This window comes from Gopherus evgoodei, chromosome 1 (genome assembly GCF_007399415.2).
Source record: "Gopherus evgoodei ecotype Sinaloan lineage chromosome 1, rGopEvg1_v1.p, whole genome shotgun sequence".
NCBI lineage: Eukaryota > Metazoa > Chordata > Testudines > Testudinidae > Gopherus > Gopherus evgoodei.
Genome location: NC_044322.1, coordinates 327549205 through 327574732, shown reverse-complemented (window position 1 = coordinate 327574732; position 25528 = coordinate 327549205). Strand labels below are relative to the sequence as shown.

At 41.2% G+C, this 25528-nt stretch overlaps 1 protein-coding gene across 3 annotated transcripts in view; it reads right to left on the bottom strand.

Moving 5' to 3' along the window:
- PLXNB2 (plexin B2) overlaps positions 1–25528 on the bottom strand; it is a 352730-nt gene that overhangs the window by 153850 nt on the left and 173352 nt on the right. For all 3 annotated transcript variants that reach the window (XM_030549188.1, XM_030549187.1, XM_030549189.1), the window contains one exon: positions 392–473. In XM_030549188.1, the coding sequence (XP_030405048.1) occupies positions 392–393 (2 nt within the window). In that variant the 5' untranslated portion in view covers positions 394–473. The remainder of the gene's footprint in view (positions 1–391; positions 474–25528) is intronic.

Sequence of the window (25528 nt, the reverse complement as noted above, 5' to 3'; positions counted from 1 at the left end):
TATGTTTACAATACAGGACTCAGGGATCTCAGCTCGTGTTTAAACAGATTGTTTAAAACTGGCATTTACTGACAGCCCAAGGTTGCCTCTTCGTTTCAAGCAGACATGGATAGCTAACAACAATGGCAAGATCATGGTAACAGTTTGAGTATTGCCTAAAATTTTTTTAAAGTTTGTCTTTTTACAATTAAAAAACACACAAGTCCTGACTGAGCATTCTTGGTGTGCTCAAGATTAGTCCCAAGTTCCATACGAATATTAAATGTACTGGGATTTCAAAATTAGATCTTTGTTTTGGCATCATCAGTTTACTCAATCATTTTTATGGTTTCTGATCATACAGCACTAGCAGTTCTCAACTACTTTATTTGTGAAAAACTGAATTACTTACATTCACTTTTTCACTAACTCTTCTTTACTGCACTTAGTTCTTTTCCAGGACAGTTTTCAATCTTCTTCTTTTTCACCTTTACCTGTGAAAAACAAGGAAAAGGATTACAAAAATATCCATTGTATTTATTCTTCTTCCACTTTGGACTGTTTATGTAAGGTGTTCTGTAATGGCTCAGAACCTTGTATTTAAAAAAATGTATATCGAGTCAAGTTTATTCTTTTTTAAACGATTTTTTGCCACACCGTAAGTTTGCATCTCAAGACTAAACTGTTCTGGATTCATTTTCAATACTGGCTCAGGCAGACATACAATTAATTGCAGACATATGACTAATCACTAAAGAATTGAGAACTCATATGGTACAGTACCTGAAAGAATGTATGTTTTATATTAAGGACTGGGTTTTGTATGATCTGACTGCACCCTAGGAGAACCTGAGCGCTCTCACCTTCCATTGTCTGAAGTGCTCAGCACCTTGGCAGGATCAGACAGCTTCAGAATACTTTGCAGATGGGGAAACAGCACCTAGGCAACTAAGCGCAGATAAAATACTGCCTCATTAGCACTCAAGACCACTGCTCTATTATAAAAATGATGTTAAAAGGAAGTAAAACTAGGCTGTTCAACTAGAATATGAAGAGGATGACTGTTTTGGAAAGAATCTCCAGCAATGGATATCCATCAGTAGGCAATATAATACTGTTTTTTTCTTACAGATAGATACTTTCTGTAAGCATGTACAGATTAGTTTCTGTCCCTTTAAGCAGTGCACTGTGTATACCAATATATGCAATAAAGGATTGTGAAACTACTGTCCCTAGCAAACCTGGACATAGTCCTAAACCAGACTACTAGATTCAAATCATTCCCCACCCCAGTTCACCTCTGGATCTGAGTTTGTGACTATGGCCTGCCGGCCGCTAGCTCCCTCAAGGAGTGTTAGTTGAAGGCCTTCACCTTTGGAAGTCATGCCTCATGGTGATTTGTCAGCACCAGAGTCCAGTGTGCACTTAAGGCTTATTTATTTTGTAAAAAATTTGACTGGGTTTAATGTTCTTTGCATTCCATGTGTCTAGTTGCCATGGTAATAAGCACTATTTAAGGGTACACACAATTCATCTCTTCTAACCCCACTTCCATTCTCTGATAATACTTTATTATTCTTTATCATGTACCAAGAATTTGCTCAGAGCTATACAATACACAAAGGAAAATCTGATCCATTTTCGAAGGAACTTGCAATCAAAATAGACAAAGATCAGAAACAAAGATGCTTTGGAAAACTCAGGGGTGCTGAGTCAGGGCACCTTTCTGATCTTTGGCGTTTGAATCTGAAGAAAGAAGGATCTGAATTTGAAAGAAGGATGCTTGATGCACTGGGCTAGAGAGGTCATCCCAAGCAAGGAGGTGGTATGAAAGAGAGAATGGTGAGGTACCCCTCATTACAGCAAGAGGGCAAAGGAGTGGAGGGGTAAGAATTGAGAACAGAGATGTTGGCATGGGCAAAATGATGCAGTTTCTTCAAGGAGGGGGTGAGAATTGTGACCTTCACCACAGAGACTTGAGGAGAAGTGTGATGCAGCAGAAAAGGCAAAAAAAGATGATTTTAGATGTTCTGGATAGACTGGAGTTGAGTACCACAGGAATCAGGATGGGCATAAAAGACAAAGTTGTAATCAAAGGCAGAAGCTAAGCAAGACACTGGCAAATGTTTTAGCCACAAGGATAGACAAAGGGATGATTTTAGTATCTTGTGGAGAAAAGACCAACATCTTGAATGTGTGAAGGAAGGGGAAGCCCCACAACTTTAGTGTCAGAATCATGTGGAGGATTGTGGTGTTAACAGAAATCAAGATGATAGGGTTTGTGAGCAAACAGGTGGGACTCAGTTTTCATCATGTTGAAATAGAGCTCACACTTTGCAATTACAAGTTGTCTTCCATTCAAGGCTCTCTTTACAACATTCATGAATTTAGCTTTACAACTACCCATGAAGTCGGAAACAGATGGAGGAAACTGTGGTAACAGAGATTAAGCAACTTGCTGAAGATTACATAGAAGTCTTTGACAGAGCCTATAAATAAAATCCAAATCTGAAAAATCCCAGTTCTCTTGTGCCTTAACTACAAGGCTCTCTTTTCTTAATGGTAATTTACACATATTGTCAGCAGTATCACAAACTCCATTTCTTATAAAATCCCTCCCAATGCACCCAAAGAAACTAGCATGTGGTAAGCAGACTGAAAATACGTCAACTATCACAGGAATGTAACAGCACATAGAATCATAGAATATCAGGCTTGGACTAGATGACCTCTTGAGGTCCTTTCCAACTCCCTGCTCAAAGCAGATTTTTGCTCCAAATGGCCCCACAACCCTGGGTTTAGCAGGCCAATGCTTAAATCATATCAAGCACCCAAGCGTTTTAGTTTGTATGTGCTAGCTAGCAGTGCCAGAGAGTTCTCCACCAAACTGTAGGTAATTTAGTGATCTATAAAATAAATAAGAAGCCTCTTTCATGATTAGCTCAAGGTTTGTGCCAGATTGCTACTCATCACTCCCTCCTTCCTCAAACTGAGCCATCAGGTTTCCAGCCTTCTCCACTCTCACTGGCAGACTGTTTTGGCTGGATTAAGTTGGGTACAGGTGATACCTGTACCCAACTTAATACCATCTGCTGCAAGATTTTTTTTAAGTTCTAGTTCATGCCATAAGAGTTCTTTTTCAACATCTTAAGAGCAAGTGACACAGGGGGCTTGGACATTCATGTTAGGATTTCAGCCTCCAGCAAAAGTATGTGAAAAGTACTCAGCTGTAGATATGGTAACATAAGAGCCCAAAGCCTACAGGGAACCTATTACTTTGCCCCTCACAAATACACTCAGTACCTACCACAAGACATAGGGTCTTTGCGTAGGTCAAAATCTACGTGCCAGTAGCATATGTGATCCATCTACCCAGGCTATATTCACTCTGACATACCTAACTGCTCCCAGCTTTGGCCTCCACAATGCAACCATTGTCCTTTCTATTAAAGGCAAGTTTTCTCCAGGATATCAAAAGATGATGAATACCACACATGGGGCGTCCAATCATCTCGGGCATTGGCACTCTCACTGAAGGACTGTCTGGATATATGGACTCTCTACTCAGACCCTATGCCACCAGCACTCCCAGCTATCTCCGCGACACCACTGATTTCCTGAGGAAACTACAATGCATTGGTGACCTCCCAGAAAACACCATCCTAGCCACCATGGATGTAGAGGCTCTCTACACAAACATCCCACACACAGATGGAATACAAGCTGTCAGGAACACCATCCCTGATGATGCCACAGCACAACTGGCTGCTGAGCTCTGTGCCTTTATACTTACACACAACTATTTCAAATTTGATGACAATATATATCTCCAGATCAGTGGCACTGCTATGGGCACCCGCATGGCCCCACAATATGCCAATATCTTCATGGCCGACCTGGAACAACGCTTCCTCAGCTCTCGTCCACTCACACCCCTTCTCTATCTACGCTACATTGATGACATCTTCATCATCTGGACCCATGGGAAGGAGACTCTGGAAAAATTCCACCAGGATTTCAACAGCTTCCACCCCACCATCAACCTCAGCCTGGACCAATCTACACGGGAGGTCCACTTTCTTGACACCACGGTGCAAATAAGTGATGGTCACATTAACACCACCCTATATCGAAAACCCACCGACCGCTATGCCTACCTTCATGCGTCCAGCTTCCATCCCGGGCACATCACACGATCCATTGTCTACAGCCAAGCACTGAGGTACAACCGCATCTGCTCTAACCCCTCAGACAGAGACCAACACCTACAAAATCTCCACCAAGCATTCTCAAAACTACAATACCCGCATGAGGAAATAAGGAAACAGATCAACAGAGCCAGACGTGTACCCAGAAGCCTCCTACTGCAAGACAAACCCAAGAGAGAAACCAACAGGACTCCACTGGCCATCACATACAGCCCCCAGCTAAAACCCCTCCAACGCATCATCAAGGATCTACAACCCATCCTGGACAATGATCCCACACTTTCACAGGCCTTGGGTGGCAGGCCAATCCTTGCCCACAGACAACCTGCCAACCTGAAACATATTCTCACCAGTAACTGCACACCACACCATAATAACTCTAGCTCAGGAACCAATCCATGCAACAAACCTCGATGCCAACTCTGCCCACATATCTACACCAGCGACACCATCACAGGACCTAACCAGATCAGCCACACCATCACTGGTTCATTCACCTGCACATCAACCAATGTAATATACGCCATCATATGCCAGCAATGCCCCTCTGCTATGTACATCGGCCAAACTGGACAGTCTCTATGGAAAAGGATAAATGGATACAAATCAGACATTAGGAATGGCAATATACAAAAACCTGTAGTAGAGCACTTCAACCTCCCTGGCCACACTATAGCAGACCTTAAGGTGGCCATCCTGCAGCAAAAAAACTTCAGGACCAGACTTCAAAGAGAAACTGCTGAGCTTCAGTTCATCTGCAAATTTGACACTATCAGCTCAGGATTGAACAAAGACTGTGAATGGCTTGCCAATTACAGAACCAGTTTCTCCTCTCTTGGTTTTCACACCTCAACTGCTAGAACAGGGCCTCATCCTCCCTGATTGAACTGACCTCGTTATCTCTAGCTTGCTTGCTAGCACACATATATATACCTGCCCCTGGATATTTCCATTACATGCATCTGAGGAAGTGGGTATTCACCCACGAAAGCTCATGCTCCAAAACGTCTGTTAGTCTATAAGGTGCCACAGGATTCTTTGACCTTAGTCCACTTCCTATTCACTCAACTCATTTGCTCCACAGCTTTCTTCTTAAGGTAGATCTACACTTAGTGTGGATCGACACTCCAGCAAATCGATCCATGGGGGCAATTTAGCAGGTCTAGTGAAGACCCACTAAATCGACCACTGATTGCTCTCCCATCGACACCACCGGATGAGAAGAGATTCTCCTGTCGACCCAGTGCCATGTAGACACCGCAATAAGTGAACCTAAGCTACATCAACTCTAGATACATTATTCACATAGCTGGAGTTGTACAACTTAGGTAGACTTACCTTGTAGTGTAGACTGCCCTTAGCTTCCTCTCTGTCTCCTTCCAATAACTGTCCCAACTTTTGGTGTAATTGTTCACTTGAGCAGATCAATCAGATCCTCCTTTCAATCCACTGAGTCACTCCCTCCAGTTAAGTCCTCTGGTTTTCAAGTTTGAATTGACCCTGCTTTTCTATCCTCATTTTTATTGAATTCTGATGAGTTTTTTTTAATCTGTCCCATATAACTCATAGCTAAGCCACTCAAAATGAAAATAATGAAATTCTGTTAAGGAAAGCCCAGCATGTGCTGAGACAATGTTTTTTGTCTGGCTGGATAACACTTAAAAGTGCAGCACAACCACCGTTACTCTGCCCTTCCATTATAATCTTTCTGTAGTTTGCAGCAAGGCTTACTTTACTACTATTCAATTTCAGGGGTTTCTGTTTTAATTTTTATTTATTTATTTTTTTTACTACTCCATTCATTTCAGTTAAATTTGTTTCCCTTTACTATCTGAGAGACTTGTAGGACCCAACTCCGAAAACCAGTAATTGTCTGTATAGTAAATATATTAAGCTCGAAGGACACTACTGAAATAAAATTACATTATTAGTAATAACATAGTGCATAGGAGCTTCAGTCACAGACCAGGACCTGACTGAACACAAAATGTACAGGAAATTAGAATATGTCCAATGAATCTAAACACTCAAGTCAGTATATAAACTCTCATGGAGGCCCTAAATAGATCCACCCAGCAAGTTTCCATTGACATCACACCAAGTGTATTATTAAACATTGTGGTTGGGATTTTGAAAGCAGTCTAAGAGAATCTGGTTTCTAACTCAGAACTAATTCCAATGGGAGTTGGGTGCCTAATTCCTTTCAATTTCTTTGCTTATGCATTCATGAGGATTTTCAAGTGTGCGTGGGCACACAGTATTCTAATGATTCACATATAGAAACATACATACACAAACCCCCTCCTTCCCCCCTGTAACCCAAACATGGTAGTGAGATCCATGATAGAAACTGTATTTACTGTGCCTCTTAGACCGGCACTCCTACTCTCTCTGCCCACTACGCCTACCCCCTCAAGGTAACTTTACATTCAGAACAACTTGTAAGCTTTCAGACAGGTAAATTTTTAGAATTAAAAATAATCTGCTATGGAACATTTGCCTTCTTCCTCCCTCCAACCCCTGAAGAAATTCCTACCCGCTCCCCTCAAAATTACACTGCTGTAAGAGGGACGTCAAGCAATGTTCTGCTTTGGACCAACAACAGGTTTCTCCCTATTAGACATTCACTAGGATTTTGGCCTGATGGGGTTTAAATGTGCTAAGAGACACAACTTCCCCCAAGATCGTATTTCCACAATAGAACCAAGTTCACCATAAGAAAAATTTCCCTGGTATTCAGCATAATATTGGCAGACATCCAAACACCCATGCATTCAGAGCAACCTGATAGTCTCCCAACTTTAGATTTAGAGTCTCTCTTATCCCCTTGCCCTCTCCCCTTCAATGATCTGAAATGATACTGCAATTTTTCTCTCACGCAACTATTATACAATCATATTTCTCTTTTGTGTTCAGGGAGACAACACGACAAGAGAGGATGGGGGGAGAAGGGAAGCGCACAACAACAACCTTGGATAATATGATTCAACTTTCAAAACGCCTTTGAATTAGAAGAAACTGTTGCCAAATAAATTTGCTGAAGATCATAGGAGCTGATGTAATGTTGAATCAAATTATAGACGAGATTAGATTCACCCTAAATTTTTCAAACTAATAAGTGCTACAGGCACTTTTAGATCACAAGCATTACTAGGCATATTTCACTATGTTAGCTATGTTCAGACTTACAAGTACCTCTGTTCTTTCCATAAAATATCCTACCACTGCTGTGTGACTGGTTTGAAAAAACAGCCATTAAACTGCTACCCAAGGGACACAAAATACACCAAAATTGTGCTATGATCAATGCTCAATCAAGGTTGATTGTGCAACACCCAAGGACAGTGTTTCAGAGTTTTTCACCTCAAAAAGAAAATCAGTATTTGCTTTATTACACTCTTCCTCTTCCATCTTCCCACAGGTGAAGGAATTTCACAGACAGTTTTATTTCACTGTGTGCTGATTTTCTACTGATCTGGCCTGGCCTGGATTTGAAATAGGATCCTACATGAAATAGGATCTTTGGCTGCTCAAACATGCTCAGGCCTGCAGAGCTGGTTAAACAAAAGGGAAACAAAAAAAGATGATGTAAAAGTTTTTAAACACACAGGGCTTGTAAAAGTTAATTTTAAAGGGCCCTTCATTTCTCTAGACTGGAAGTAATATATTATTTCTAAAGAGCCTTTTCTATCAAGCCCTCAAATGGCTTTATTTATATAGTGCCATTGGTGTGCATGGTGCCTTAGAAATGTGAATTTTAGTGGCCAAAGTCATCCAAACCACAAATGTAATTAAGGCAGTTTAAAACTGGCCCCACAAAAGGACTTTTACCCTGCCCCAGACATTTTACAATCTCTGTGCCCAGTCCTGCAATTCCTTAATCACATAGCCAATGGGAGTACTTGTATAACAGTGTGAAGGATTATTCCTTAAGTACACACTCACACAAGGCAGTCTAAGAGGTAGGCAGGCTGGTGGAGAGGCAGAGAAACCTTATAGATCCAGAGGCACAGGCAGCCTTGGAAGGTGAAGCAAAAGGAGAGAAGTGTGGTTAGATTAACATAACAAGGAGGGGAGAAAGTGATGAGGGATAGGGGGACATAAGGGACTCAGCAATAGTAAAATTGAGGGAAGAGGAGGGTGTAGATATGGAGAGTTCCGCCTGGATATTGCAGATTTTTGCCTTTCAGAGAAAGAGAAAGGAGGAGAAAGGGTTCAGAGAAGATAACTTTGAGCAGGGAGTTTTGAGCTTTACAGAAATTATTTCAGTTTCACAATGATCAGATAAGGGATCACATTCCCCTACTGAAATTCATGAAATGCAGCCTCCTCTGGAGTGAAGCACAAAATTCAACGACACTTTCTGGCATGACAAGCCATACAAGCGTAGCCAAAGTATTTTTTATTATTTTTAATAAAAAAAGAGAGAGACTGACCCTTTGGGTATCTAAGGTAGCTAAAATCTTCCCTAGACAGGGCTTACACACTGTTTTCGGAGTTTTATTCTCCGTGCAAAGCTAGTTAATCAGTGCAAAAACAAAGCCAACACAACTAAAGCAGTTAGAAAACTCACTGAAATTTAAACATTCCATGGGAATCAGTAAATTTCAACCAAATTCCATTGGAAACCAGGCAGGTTCCCACTGGACTCTTGCCTGCCAGGCAGGTTTTGAAGATGCCTTGATTCCAGCCAGCTCACCTGGCTCATTCCTCAGCAGCCCAGGCTCTCTGCTTCGTGGCAAACTGCTTGGGGGACTTTTGGGAAGTCAGGAGCCTGGAAGCCCTAGTTCCCAAGCTCTCAGGCACACTGGGCTCCAAGACTCCTCTGGAGCTGGGGTTCCCTAGACTTTTAGTTCCCCACTTGGCTGGCTAACTGAAGAGCTGGGCACCCATTCCCTGCCTGATTGGCTCCCTGGGCAGCCCTGATGGAGGACAGATGCGGGGCCTGCCTGCCACGGAGCTATTCCACACAAAAAAAAAATTCATTCTGCTAGAGAACATTTTCTCCTCCCCACCCGCACAACCAAAATTTCAGAGTTTCCACCTCAGGTATAATTACCACACAACAGCTGAGATCATGGGAAGAATATCATTCCCAACTGAAAATGATAAAGCTAATTTTAGGTGGGAAAAATAATTACTCAATTTGGAATTTGACCCGCTCATCAAGTTAAAACCCCATTTCTCATGAAACATACCATGGTAGCTTTAATATTCAAATGATAAGGACCATGATTTTATGCCTCCTGCAGAGAGCCTCCAGCAGTACAATGCCCTTTAACAGAATTCTGACTCAAAGGGGAGAATATCTCTGTAGCGGAATGGACACCCACTCCTGCCCTGAGGGGTTTAAAACAGCCCTAGGAATGGGCTGTGGCAGGAGAAAGCAGCCACTGGGCTGACTAGGGGAAGCAGGCAGAGCTGTGGCCATGCCCCAAACAAAGCCCAACTGGCCCCTATAAGAGGCTGTGAACCAGAAGCCCAAACAGTCTCTCTCTGCCTTCGGAAAGAGAAAGGCCTGGCTGCTAGGGAGCCAAGCAAGGTACTGGGAGTGGAATAGGGTAGAGAGAAGGCTAGAGGAGCTGGGGAGCTCCAGCCTGGAAACCCCCCTGGCTGCGGGACTAGTAGAAGGCCAAATGGTGTACTGGGGTTGCAGAGGGGCAGGCCAAGGCAGCAGGTCCAAACTCTCCTTGCTGATGATGAGTGGCAATTATACTGCAGTCCACCCCAGTGAGTGGGAGATAGATGGTGACTGGCAGTAGCCAAAGACTGGGGCGAGGTGGGGATAGGGGTTGGGGGTTCCCTGGGGAGGAGAGACCCCAAGACTGAGGGGTTACTGCCAGGGGGAAGCACCCCAGATAAAGGGGCACTGGAGTCCAGGAAGGGATGTGGGGGCACAGCAGCAGCGAGACACCGGCCTGCAGAGGGTGCTCCAGAGGCTGGAAGCGAGTTCCGAGACAACCAGCGGGGGCGCCGCAAGGATGAATCCCACATTGCTACAGCCTCCTATTGAATTGCTGAAACCATGTCCTGCAGCACTTAGTGTTACTAGAACTGACATCCAATACTGATCCAGCCCAGTACTGACTGGCGTCTGAGATGGAAATGGGATCACAAAGCAGAAACAGGATTTTCCCTGTATCCCCTTTTCAGTTTGTGAACTGAACTAAAACTGCTCAGAAATGTATCATTTCCTAATTAACCTTTTTTGGTTATATTATTTAATGTTTTATACATGTTTTTACAGCGCCCGAGTCAGAAAAATGTGTGCTTGGGAACTGAGGAAGCTGCTTTGGTTTCACATGAAGGGAAAAGTAATATTGATAAAGGAAGTTCCCAGATTTTCTGTTCAAACAACTCACTCCTTGCTGTTTTTGTAATTAAAGCTCTCCCATGGAGAGGACGAAGATGACAAAGAAGGGGAGGGGGGAAGCACTGATCACTGAATTTCTTTTTAAAGTGGATTACAATGGAAGAGCAAGCGCCATTAAGAAAAAAAAAAAGGGTTAACCGCTTGGGCCATACTTTCAAGTTCCTGTTAACTAATTTACTCTTCCTGTAGCCATGGAGGAAATCCACTGCAGCCACAAACATTCCTTTTTTTGTTTCAATGCTACTCTATATTAAATGAATTTTAATGGCCAGCCAAAGCAATCCAAACCACAAATGTCATTAAGGCTGTTTAAAACTGGCTCCGCAAAACACTGAGAACTTCTCTGAACTCCTTGAAAGTTTTAGTTTATGCTTTCTGCCAGGGGTCTCATTAACCTTACTCCCTTCATTTCCACTTTCAGCTGGTAAGCATTTCAGTAAAATTAACTGTGAGAATGGGCTTCCTTGCAGATTTGTACCAAGTTGAAGAGGGATGGATTGGTCAGCAGCTTGCTGCCACAGCAATCAACAGGAGCTTCATTATTTATCATCTATGGAGTAAATTGTTATATTCTCACATTAGAAGATGATGGAAGAGAAATCTCACCTCAGCAGTTTCTGATGCTGTCAGTAATACAGCTCATGTCTATCCATCTGAGTTCTTTGGTGCCCATAACAAACATCCTAGTCCCTGAGGGAAGAAGGGATGAGGACCTAGCCTCTGAAACATGCATGGTCAAAAATCTGCAGAAACAGAGGTCCTACAGACTTCTTCCCCATTGTGGACCTTCTGCACTTCCCTTCGCAATACTGGCAGCACATCGTACACACTAGTTGTGCTTCCACTGGCTTATCTGCTGCAGCCTATGTATGTAGGAGACAATGCTGCTCTGAGCAACATTAATTTCCATACTTTTTACCTCCAATTTACTTTCTGCCAAACTAGCTGCTGTATCATGGAGACTTCCAACAAGTCTGAATCATGCTTTCTATAATGGTGCTAGAAACAATTCTGTCCCATCTACACAGGATGACCAGACAGCAAATGTGAAAACTCAGGATGGGGATGGGGGGTAAAAGGAGCCTATATTAGAAAAAGACCCAAAAATCAGGACCTCTCATCACCCTACATCTACACTAGTAGTTGAGGTGCAGGGGGTAGGGACATTGCTGACAATAGCTGCCAGCAATGGACCAGCTTTTTACTAGAGGGCTTTTGAACTATGTTTCACTATGGCAAAAAACTGAGACACAATGTGTTAGACAAATCACTGGTCTATTGAAAGAGTCAAAACCTATCTGGCAAGGGAAATTTTTTAATATCTTGCTAGTGTTTGTCCAAAATTCCTAGCCAAGGTAATTGAATTATCCATCTAATTCTCAGTATACCTTGCTGAAAATATTGTTTACACTTCCCACGGTTTTGTGATTTATTTGTATTTGAGATGCAAAGAGATTTGATTACTTTAGTTCTCAATTTTGTTTCAATGAAATATAGGGTTTTTGGCAATTTTCACATTTAATTTTAGAATAGGACACATCTTTGGATTTGAACTTTATTCATCCTAGAATTTCCAGAAAAACTATTGCATTGATTTATTTATTCAATTTGATTTTATACTAATACAGAAAAAAAATCCTGTATTTTCAGAATTAAGCTTTCCCTGAATTTCCTTCTTTAAAGACAGACAGACATTAATTTAAAAACACACACACACACACACACACACACACACACACCCTTGAAAAATAGTTCACATAAAGAGGTCTACAAATCCTAAATTGAGTTAGTGAGGAGGAGAAATTCATTGGCTGCTGAATAATTAATGTATCCCTCCATTTGTTTCAACTCATGTGTGATTTGCCAAGCAGTAAAAAAAGGAAAAATATCATTAATATAAATAGGCTGCCATGCCATCGTAACTGCAAAAGGGAATTACTAACCAAAACTTACTTATATCACTAAATAGCCTTCAGTGGGAAGTTTGGGCAAAGGATGCAGATAAGTGTTAAAGCGGGCTGAGATGCACAGGCTCATAGGCTATTCCCCCCACAAACACACTCTGTCCCCCATCACCACACTGCTCTTAGACAGGAAACAGTGAGATACAGGCAATCTTCATTCTGATGTTTCATGAAAAGACAGATATCTGCAAAGTTGAAGTAGATTTGTTTTTCTTAATAACTTGCTGATGCTGCTGTCCACTATAATGACTCGCTGGGGATTGCCTACCATGACTACTTGCCTGGAAGGGCAATGCAAGGAAGTGTTAAGATGGGAATAGGAAAGGCAGCACGAGTGATTCACTGCTGCACAACTAAAACTTCCAGTAAATTGTAACTCAGTTCTTCGGGTTGTAGCAACTAGAAATCACTCAAATTACTTGAAACAAGCTAACAGTTATAAGCTATGAAGCTTACAAACAAGCTATAAACTAACTAGCATGTCACCTAACTTGCCCTCTGTTTGTTCCATATTTCCTTCCCAACTGTGAAATCACCAATTCTGTTACAAAGAACAGTTGAACCTTGTGACACTTGGGGTTTTGAGAATCCCTACTAGTACTTTGGGGGGGGGTTGCAAAGTTAATGAGAGTTTGCAACATTCCTCCTCCATCAGTCTCAGAGTGATTCAATATCTATAAAGGTTGATAAAAATGACTTGAGGACAAGGCAGAGGTGCTTTACCTGAGGTTTCCGCAGAGGGAGCTGTCTACCTGCAGTTTACCACCATTCTTGTTCAAGGGAACAGGACTTGTGCAGACACACTAAGAAACTATCTGACTGCACATTTCTGTTCCAAATAGGAATCTGACCTGCAAGACTCCACAAAACTGCTTCAACTCAGCACAGGGGCAACAGTAAATGCATACTGCATTTTGCTCATTAGGATGTGTGATGGAAAAATACACAGAGAAAGTTTTTCTGTCCAGTCTCGTCAGTCTGTCCCAGTGGTCCCTAACGCGGTGCCCGCGGGCACCATTGCGCTTCCCGGGGCATCTATGTGTGCCCATGTACTGACTGGCGGGCAAGCATCCGTTGAAAAACCACGAAGAAGCGGCAACGTCTGATGATGATGCTTCTCGGCGGCATTTTGGCGGATGCTTGTCCGCCGGCCACGGTCCTCAGTGGTTTGCTGTCTGGCGCCCACCAGACGAAAAAGGTTGGGGACCACTGGTCTGTCCTGAACAGAACTCTCACCTGATTACATTAAAGTTGAACTTTCTACTTCATGATGTTTGACTGGGCTCAAAATCAGACAAAAGTTGTCCCATTCCTACTTATCACTTGTAACAGAATTGGTGATTTCACAGCTGGGAAGGAAATATGGAACAAACAGAGGGCAAGTTAGGTGACGTGATAATTATTTTAAAGCTTGTTTATAAGCTTTATCACATATAATAACTGTTAGCTTGTTTCAAGTATTTGAGTGATTTCTAGTTGTTACAACCCGAAGAACTGACTTACAATTTGCTAGTAGTTTTAGTTGTGCAGCAGTGAATCACTCATACTGCCTTTACTATTCCCATCTTATCACTTCCTTGCATTGCCTTCCAGGCACTGGCTGCACAGAGGTGGGAGATGAGAGTGCAGCTCCCCACCACAGGACATGGACTCAGCAGTGAGGCTGCACCCAACCCTGACACCGTGCAAGAAAAAGTAAAATGACTTATTTGAGCCATCCAACACCACAGCAGTGTAACACTCCATCTCAGGGCATGCAACCTCTGTTTTCCATCTGCCTTGGCATGGAGCCAGTGGCCTGTGCTCCCCAATGCCCTGCTGGAGCCTCCACATTTATCTGACAAATAAAACTTCCAAAATTTTAAAACATTATGCATAGAGTTTTTTTTTTTTGGAGCAGACTGCCCTCAGGAGTAAAGGTTGGCTGGCCAGCCTGCCATGCTGGCTCTGTTATTCTTGAAGAGAATGTGAAGCACATGCTGTTTTGGCAGTTGCACTCCAGTGGGTCAGGATTTCATCCCTGAAGTCAGCAGCAAAACCCCTTCAGGGTTGCCTGGATTTCATCTCTGGAACATTAAAAATTCCACCTCAGAAAGAAAGTTTAATTTTTACAGGAATTCCTTGCAGGGCAGGAAATTCCTTGTAGATAGTGGGATTTTAAGGATTCTGTTCTGCACACATCGTTGCTTCTGTAGTGTTTTTTCCCAAAAATACTTCTGTTGGTGGGTCAGCCATGCAGTTGTGGCCACTTGCCAAGTGCACAGCATCTCAGCATGCTCTCTAATTGGTTGTCCACCATCAACACACACCCTGGCCAACCAACTCGAGGGGCCAGGTGTCTGGCTTTCGACCGGAAAGTCCTATTGAAAAGGGGACCTGACAGTGTCTGGTCAGATCTGCTGACCAGACATCCAAAGTCTGGTTACTGTGCGCAGAAGAGGCGGGGAAGTGCTGAGTCATCACCTTCACTAGCCCCTATTCAGTTGGGACTGCCTCCTATCTGCGTTGTGCGGCTGCAGCTCCCAGACCCAGTTCCACAGGTGAGTGCCTCCAGACCTAGGCAGAGGGGGGAAGAGGGGAAAAGCAGTGAGTGATGGGGAAGGGGGGTCCTGGGGGAAGAGGTGGGGCAAGGCAGGGATGGGGCCTCGGGGGAAGAGATGGGGCGTGGGAGGTTCCGGCTTTCCTGCTGGAGTGTCCATTTTTTAAATATTACAAAATTGGCAATCCTACAACTAATCAACCAGCAGTTATTTTGTATAAAAGAAGGAAAGTAAGTCACTTAATTTTGAAATGTGTCTCAGAATATCGCTAACTTTTCACAAAATCTTAAGGCACGCCCTGTGCATGACGACAGCGGTTCCTTATGCTTCTAAGGTCGCAGGGAGACCAAAAGCCTGTATTGCATACCCTCACAAAAGTGCTACAGCCGGTTCTGATTTTGCAGTGGTGCATGTTAGTGTACAACACTTTCAATATTCAAATAATATGACAAACTTCTCAAAATACAGTGCTAGTTCTCTCCTCTTCAGCAGGAAAACTGTTCTTAGCTAAGGAATCCCCTCCACTTCTGCACCGAAGCCTAGTTCACTTTGTAAAACTCTTCTACATATTGTGGAAATATGAATTCCCAAGTGACAGGTGTAAGTAGCGCAAGACAATGTTTTGGCTGAAACATTTTTGGTGAAAAATGCAGATTTGGTGATACCAAAATGTTTTGCAAATGTGTGTTGGTTTTGTGGAATTGTTCATGTAAAAGAAAAAAAACCCTGGAAAAGTCAAAATGCTTCATTTTGGCATTTTCTAATGAAATATTTAGCTTTTTGGGAAGTTGAAATTATTTGTCACTTAAAATAAGATTGAAGTAATTTCTAAGAATTCAAAAACATTCAAAGACACTCAACATTGAAATGTAATATTGACCTGAAACAATTTTTTAAAACTTTTTCATTCATTAAAAATTTCATTTTCAGTTAAACTAAAAAACTCTCCTCATTTCCCCATCCACAATTTTTTTGAATAGCCAGCTCTAGGTGTAAACAAATCTTGGTTTTGCCTCCAGTACAGAGGCTGTATTGCAATAGTATCCTTGGTGAGTTTTGACATTGTTTGCTCTATGATGAAGCTGTACAGTGCTTTAATAGCTCATTTACATATGAACAGTAGATTATAGTTCAGTTCCGAATACAGTCTATTTCCTGTGTTGTATGAAACATGCCGTCAAACTCCAGGGCATTAAAAAAAGCAAAAACTCTCCCCTTCCTCCCCAATTTCTTAATAAATTTCTTAATAAATCCAGTTACTTCACCTTTGAATTAACAGGACAAATGAAAGCATTAATACACATTTTAAGACATCAGTGAGCACAAGGTCAGGTACCTAATGTGCTATCAATTTCAAGCAGTCTATGAGGTCTTCCCAGTTTACAAAAATCACACAGATTTTGATTGGCTTGATTGGCATTCAACAGTTGCAGCTTATTTTGTTTTCCAGCCAAAATATTACCAGGATCTGAGCTGCAAGTGACTGCATTGCAAATGAAGCCATGGTGACATGTTCTGGCTTCACTTCTTGAAGAAAAGTTACCACAAATAGGGTATGGCCAAGTTAGCAGCACAGTAAAGATGTGATCTGTTCTAGTAGCAGTTGTACTTTATAATCTCAAAATTCCCTTTCAAGAGGATTCACTACAGTTCTTATATAAACCCTACTACTGCTACATGAGTTTCAGGATACCTCATAACAAAAGACTATTCTGCTCGAGGGCTGTGACACAAATATCAGTAGTATGCAAAATATACCCCTTCTCAGAAGCCTGTTTCCATGCCACACATCGGCAAAGGAGTCCAAAATGATACACTGGTGTGCAAGGAAAACTTTGAAAGTTCACAAAAGGCTGCAGCAAGCATATGAACATGGAAAAAGAACATTTCATAGCCATTAAGATATAGCCTGCTGTGCATGGTTTCTTCTGAACAATCTCATAAAACTGAAGCATTTTTTCCAAACAGATCACGGGTCACGTAAGTTTCCCAAAGGATATATTGACTGCAGATGTTTTTATAGAATAAAATATTCCATTCAACTGCAGCATTTCTGGCTGGAAATGCTAAAGCTAAATAACCCTTATCTAATGGTTATGTCCCAGAAGACATTAAATTGTAACTGCTCATTCCCACAGTAAATATTGGGTCATTCATTACCATTTAGCCAACATAACACTTAATTTCTTAAAAGCAGAAACATGGCACAAGAATAATATACTTTCTATTTTAATTCTCACTGTGAATTTCAGGTTTCAAATCTCATTGCAAGTTTCAGGTTTAATGTTCCTAATAAACATTTCAAAAGTAACTTCCCCCTCACCTGTAGAATTGGTAATACTTACTTGTCAGCATTATCACTGACATTTGCATTTAATAGCGCCCTTGCTTTCTTACAAGTGTTGTTTAAGAATCAACCCAACTTTTTCCAAGATTTTCTTTCTTAAATTTAGAATTATGCTTTTTTTTTTAATTACCCATTGAGTGACTGAATGGCTCAAGGATTGATAATGAAATATTGAGTTTGACTCCAGCCCAAATGAAGTAGTGATAGGTTAATTTTCAGCAACAGAAACAGAAAGTCTACATTGTAAAAAAAAAACAAAAACAAAAAACACAACTCACTGATTGTTGTAAGATTAACAAGGATGCCAAAGAGGTCATGGGCTGAATAGTCAGGAAGACTGAAGTAGCTCCTCCTATCCATGAAGAGATCCCTTCTCAGGGCTTGTCTACACTTACTGGGGGATCCACGAGCAGCAATTGATGCACCGGCAGTCAGTTAAGCGGGTCTAGTGAAGACCTGCTAAATTGACCATAGATTGCTCTCCCGTCGACTCCTGTACTCCACTGGATCAAGAAGAGTAGGGGGAGTCAATGGGAGATTGCATTGTGTGGACCCCATGGTAGATCTAAGCTATGTCAATTTGAGTTACATTATTCACGCAACTCATATTGCATAGCTTAGATCGCATTTCCCCTGTAGTGTAGACAAGGCCTTAGTCAGGTTTTTGGAATATTGCTGAAGCATTATGGGGAAGCTTGTACTGTCACTGTAAATGCTACACTTAGTCTGTAGGGAAACAAAACTCAAGTTCTACTATTTGCAACTGTACTTTTATGAGCATTATATTTACAGACACATTCACCCCAATGTGGTTAAATTAAACTTCTGTTTCCTACATTTGACAAACCCCAGTCCTCTCCCAAATCGAAAAGCAGCTCAGATATGGTCCTGGAAATATTAGTCTAAAATAGCCTTCATGTGACATGACTGATGTCATTGGTGACACTAAGATATGAATTTGGCCCATTTTGATTTTTTTTTTTTAAATTGGAAATTTAGTGGAAACAAATCATTTCTCTCTATCAGAGGGAGGGTGTAAATTTAACATACTCCAACTTTACAGTACCCACAGTAGGACTGAACAAGAGTTCACTGGGAATTTTTCAACCAATATTTACTTATTTTCCCCAGAAATGTCTGTTTAGACAAAAAAGTTTCCTTGGATCCAGAATGGAATTTCTGGTCAAAACAAGAATGCCTGATTTGATTGCACATACTGAGCAGGCACTTGAACTTGCGTCTCTCACATCACCAGATATTGGCTATTCCAGGGTGGTGGTCTCTTGAAATTTGCAAAAAGTCTTGTTTTTGTTCTGATGTGTAATGAAAACCAGAATTGAAAACACAAATTTTTGCAAAATGGAATTCTTGTTTTCTGTCCAGCTTTAGATCCAAACCGCTCTGAGGAGTTAGCAAAAATGGCTGTAATTTCCCAGTAGGACATTAAGAGATCGAATAATGTACTTCCAGAAAACTTTACAATAATGGGATCCAAGTACACGGTAGAAAGAGCTACGGAAATTAAGCAGAGTATGCACTAAAACACCCCAAACATCACCACCTGTTCTTAGAAGTTGACAGTTAAAGTGGGTACATTACATATTTACTTTCTTTAAACAACCACTTAAAATGTTTAATGTCAGTAAAATACCTTTTACTGTCAGATCCAGTCTGAACTGTTAATCGTGATAAATTAGTTTTTCAGTTGTCAAAAGTAAAATTTGGGTGTGTCTTGTTATGTAAGAATGTAACACCATTTCCCACTCCTGCAACTTAAAACATCTGTAGTAAGCTTTGGAGTTTCATTCCCAGAAAAAACCAACATGACAATTTGGAACAATTCACTTTTGGAAAATGCCATTCACATCAATAGGTGCCTTGTAAATTTTCCAGGGGTGAATTTGTCCCAGTGTCTATACAAAAGGAAAAGGACAGTTTACTCACAGTTTGCCACAACTTTCTATTTATCTAGCTATTGCTAAAGTGTCTATCATAATATTTAATCAGGTGCATATATAGTTCCTGGAGTGATGCTATAGTTAAAGATTTTTCAGCGTGTTAGGAATGCAACTAATTCTCAAATAATTCAGACACATGGGTGAAAGTCATGCAGCACATGAAACTTTAAGCAACAGCATCAGAACAACTATTAGGGCCAAAGATAACTTTTGGCAAGGAATGAAATCTTACCAACTTCTAACCCCAGTTTTACCAAGCATATGGAAACAAAAACAGAAGCTCATTTAATTTCTGATCATATTTTATGGCATTATAAAAGTGTTATGCTCCTAAGTCATCATGAAAGCAATGGCTGCTGTTCCTGTGAAACTAGATTTTATAGTTCATCTTCAAAACTGGTCTGGAATCTATCCTGCACTTTGCCCAATTTACTGAAAGCCCCCATGTCAACAGTATGCAGATATAGCAGTTCATTTAGGATTTTCTATACAGAAAAAAACACCAGAATTCTGGAATTCATTAAAATTATTTAAATGAGTTTACAAGCAGTAAAACAAAAAGAAAAAAAATCAGTGAACTGTGTATCAGTTTATTCAATTTATGAGCCTAGTCCAAGAAAATATTTCACTGGCCAATCAACTAGCCAGTTGTTTGCAGCAGTTAGCTGCTACTAACTATTCTTTCTACATGGAGATACACCATCTGCATAAAACAGCATGGCAAACTTTTCATCTAGCTTCTGGATGACATTATTCCCTATGCAGTGCATTTTCAATGTACTTCAGGACACACCACAAGTATTGTAATTAATGCAAATACCATAGCCTTGAAGTTTAGCTCTGGGGAGCATAAGCAAAGGAAAATGTGTCACATTACACGTTCTGTAAAAGCAGCGAAGAATCCTCTAGCACCTTATAGGCTAACAGACGTTTTGGAGCATGAGCTTTCGTGGGTGATGCAGCATCTGACGAAGTGGGTATTCACCCACGAAAGCTCATGCTCCAAAACGTCTGTTAGTCTATAAGGTGCCACAGGATTCTTTGCTGCTTTTACAGATCCAGACTAACACAGCTACCCCTCTGATACTGCACGTTCTGTCACAGATTCATTAACTTGAAATATTGGCTCTTACAAAACTATTCTTTTGGATCGGTTTTCAATTTGTTTTGTTTTTGTATTAACTAGTGCATTTTGATTTAACTTGTCCTATTAGTATGACAGTAAATAGAAGGCATTAACTAAATTATTTAAGACATTAGGTAGTTTAATTCACTTATTACCGCCTCTTTCTCTCCTTCCCCTCCCCCGTTATTCAAATTCAGCACTGCATCAGAGAATCTAAAATATTCAAGTGAAGACTGCATACTTTGAAAAATGCTAACCAGCCACCCTTCACACTTTGTTTTAAATTGCAAAGACTACAAATTAAAGAGGGATCATCAGGTAATTTAAAACAAGTTTCTGTTAACAAGTTTTACAAAACCTACAAATAGAAACGTTGATTCTTTTTCTTCATTTTACTTTCTTTTTGCTTCAATTTCAACATTCCACACAGTATTTACAACCCTATTGCAGTATTATACCACAAAGTTATTGATTTTTTTTCCCTCATTGACCAGTCACAATATCAAATTTCAACAAATGTGAAACTTGAGTGTTTTTATTTCTACAGTATAAATGGTGTTAACAACAAATTAGAGAGTAAAAAACTGCTTTGAAGAAATAGACCCAGATCTATATGTGGCACATGGGAGGATTTCTTGTGAGGTCCCACAGGGACCCATTCTTAGCCCAATAATATACAATAATTTTATCCATTATCTAAAAGAAAACAGAATGATTGCTGGTAAACTTTGCAGACAACAACTGGCAGAGTGGTGAATAATGCTAAGGATATATCAGCTCTACAGAATGAACTGGATAGCACGGTAAACTGAACTCACTTGAACATTGTTAGTTTTAATCCAGATAAATGCAAGGTCATACATCTAGGTACCAAGGATAAAGGTCATACTGTACTTATAGGATGGGGGACTGTAGATTGGAAAGAAATGATTCAAAGAATGACTTGGGGTGTCATGGTGGATAGCCAACTGATTATAAGCACCAGTAGTGTTGTGGTGACTAGGAGATCAAATGGGATCTCTGCTATAGAAATAAGAAATATTGAGAAGTAGATAGTGGTTACTAGCACCATATATGGCACTAGTGAAACCATTACTGGAATACTACGTACCGTCTAGTGCTCGCATGTCTAAAAGGATGGTGACCAATTGGAAAGAATTCAGAAAAGAACTACAAGAATGATTCACAGTATGGAAAACATGCCTTACAGTATGAGACCAAAGAAGCTCATGCTATTTAACTTAAAGAGAAAGTTAGGAGTGACTTACCAGTAATTACGGTCTATAAGTACCTCTGTTAAAGAGTAGAGGGCTATTTAATTTAGCAGAAAAAGGCATAACAGGGTCCAACAGATGAAAACTGAACCTAGAGAAAAATCAGACTAGAAATAAGGAGCACATTTTAATAGTGATAGTAATTTGATTCTTCGAATCGCTTACCTAGGAATGTGGTGAATTGTCTACCCCATGAACTCTGTAAATCAAGATTACAGGTCTTTCTAAAAGATATGCTCTAGTTTAGTCAGAAATTATAAGATTGATACAGGAATTACAGTGTGAAATTCTGTAGCCTGCATCATCCAAGTGATTAGTCTCTAGATGACCATAATGCTCCCTTTTGTCCTTAAAGTCTATGAATGTGTTTTTGGTTGAGGGGGTGCAGTTCAATTTTCCTGGAGATTGTTTTAATGCAGCATGTGATACATCAGGACTGCTGAAGCCAAATGCTAACCCTGAAAAGAAAATTGGATGATGTAAGATTGATATAAATCCAGATCCTTCTTTGGCACCATTAAATAATTATTCAAACAGAGATTAGGGTTCTACCTACCTACGGCTGCACTTGAAGAGCATATAGCACAACTCAGGACGAGAGGGGAAGGTGGGCTTTAAATCACATAAGTACTCCCCCAAACCCAGAGCTGGTGAATGCTGGGCTGCTTCCTAGGTGTCATTGAGAACAGCAAAGTGCCATTTTAACAGCCAGAGCTAGTTGGAGCTTGAGTATCTCGCAGCCACACACTTTTCCTTGGCTCTCTTTTCTTTTGTAAATAACTGAGAGCAAGGCAGTGTAGGAGTTGCTACAGTGCCCTGTACTGCCCATTGATCCACTCATACAAATGGCCGTATCTTTACATCTTCTTTGCATTAGATGAAAATGGAGCATATCGCTGAAGAATTGGGGACATAAGGTAGAACCTGAGCCACTGAAATCAACTGCAAAGCTACGAGGTCCTTAAGTTTGATCTAGTTGGGGATTGGTCCTGCTTTGAACAGGGGGTTGGACTAGATGACTTCCTGAGTTCCCTTCTAACCCTGATATTCTACGATTCTAAGCCTTAACAGTCTGAACTAAAGTGATGCTAAGATGAAACACCATTTTATGAGTTTGTGAAATAATTCCTCTAAATGGATGAGAAAAAAATCACCCCTTCCCACAGTTCAGTTAGGTTCCTTTGTTAATTGTAAGAGTTTCACTTTCTTGTCTCTACCAGCAAGAGGCATTTATTGTTCTTATGATCTTAGAATGGGAAGTATTAATCGGAAGCAGCAATAACAATTTGTTTTCTCAAACTCTGCGTGGCATCAATAACCAGAATGGCAGAAACAGACAATCACTAACTTTCTATAGATATTCAGAGAAGTTACATTACTTTTATCATGTCCTTCACATAAAGGTGTCTCCCAATTCTAGTATTGAGAAGACTGCTCGTCCTTTAATATTGGTGTGAAAATAATCTTGAAGAATACAGTAAGCATTTCAACAGAGGGTCTTTCAACAGTTTCTGTCAGAAACTATTACTTAAATACACCATTTAACCTTCTATTGACCTAAAACGCAGTTACATAAATGTTTTAGAATTACTCATCCATCTTCAGCAGATAAAAGTAATCTTCAAAAGTAAATGTCAAGGATAATATAGACAGTCCCTCAATAATGGCTGCATTCCTCACAGCCTACATTAGCAGGGGATATTTTTCTGCTGGCAGAGCAGATACAAATTAATTGCAGAAGTAATGGCATGTTGTAATTCTTGCTCTTTAGAAAGTACTGGGAATATACCATGAGTATAAAGAAAACATGAAGACAGACTAAATCTTCAAAGAGTGAGCCAGTGTTTGTTTTTAATTCTTCACAGCTTGTATTAGCTGTTCATTTAGCCGTTCTTCCATCCTCCATTTGTTTGTTTTTTTGTATTATAAACAGTATTAAAATTAACAAGGCACTTTTAAACTTCATGGTGAAGAGTGATTTATGCCAAAAACAACAAAGGTGATATCATCTGAAAGTTGAGAACAATATTTGTCCATAAAACTGCTGTCACACAATCAGAGAGCTGGAAGTAGCATGAGCCAAATTATATCTGATCCAGGGCAGATATTTTAAAGGAAGGAGAGGGTGCAAGAAGCACTGTTGCCACCTGTGACACTCTGTATCTCAGGGGAACACCCTACACCCCCATGTTCAGCCTTGTAAAATGACTGTGTGGTATCCAATGCAAAGTTTGTCATGTTGGGTGTCTTCAGAAGGCTCATGATGCACTGAGAATTGTTACAGTAATGTTATAGGTTGTAATTTCATGTATATAGTTATGAGGCTGAAAATTGTCCTTGTGGCTTAAAACAAGCCCAGGCAAAACTCTCCAGGAACACAGGGGCAGTTCACACCTCATCAGAGCATGTATGGGATGAACCTAGCCCAGCCTCACAGGAACAAATGATACTGGCCTATGCAACAACAAAGGATCTGTTGGACTTCCCAGTGAGTCACCCCTCTTCCCTGGGCCAGTTTGGGACTACGGTGAGGTAATACTCACCTGACCCTGAAGGGGGTGGGACAAAGCCAAGAGAAAATAAAGAACATGATAAAAGGGAGAGACATTTGCCATGCTGGCTGTCTCCCACCTCCATCTACAGACACCACCATGAAATAACTGCAGCACTGATCAAAGGGGAGAAGCCTGGCTGAGGGGCAACCAGCCAGCCTGTGGTGAGAAGCATCTATGTTTGTAAGGGCACTGAAAGTGTTAAGATCAGCTTAGAATGCATTTTGCTTTTATTTCATTTGACCAAATCTGACTTGTTGTGCTTTGACTTATAAATCACTTAATCTATCTTTCGTAGGTAATAAATTTGTTTAGTAACTCTACCTGAAACCGTGCATTTGGTTTGAAGTGTGCCAGAGACTCCCCTTGGGATAACGAGCCTGGTACACATAAGCTTGCAGAGTCCAGTGGACATAACTGGACACTGCAAGATGGAGGTTCCTAGGGTTGTGTCTGGGACCGGATATATTGGCTAGTGTCATTTGGTTGCACAATCAAAGCAGTGGCTGGCCAAAAATGCTCACTCATGTAGCCAGGAGCAGCTTACATGCCAGAGGCTGTGCCTGAACAGCCCAGGAGTGGTGGTTCTCACAGCAGAGCAGGGTAAGGCTGGCTCCCAGTGCCGGGGAACTGGCATGGCCTAGTAGATCACCGGGCCAGATAACAGCAGAGGGGAATTCACACCACCTCACCCCAGAAGATCCATTAAGTGGGCAGCCTCAGTTAGGCTACAGGGAGCTTGGACAGTATAGCTGAAGTGTAGGGTAGCTTCTCTCAAATGGCCCCAGCTCTGCAGTGTCTTGGGTTGCCTGCTGCAAGGGAAGTACTGGCTCCTGATATTTAGCAGGAGGAACTTGTTGCGAAGATGTTCGACCCTGAATGCATAAGCCCAGTAGGTACCAGTGTCTGGTGCTGCACTTCCTCCCTGCAGCAGCAAAGACTAGCACTGGGAGCAGCATGGACTAAACCTTGTGTATGTAGTGTAAGATAGCCCCACCATGTCAACTTATCCTAGTAGGGTATGGAGGGGGTCTATTGGTTGCCTGGTAAGACAGGGCTACATATGGTATTGTGGCAGAGCTAAGGGCTATCACAGGAAGTGGGGGGCGGGGAGGAAGAGAAGAGGAGACACTTTAACCTGATCCTAGAGCCTAGAACATATGAACTGTTCTTGCAGCACTATAATCAGGGAAGGAATGCTTTCAAC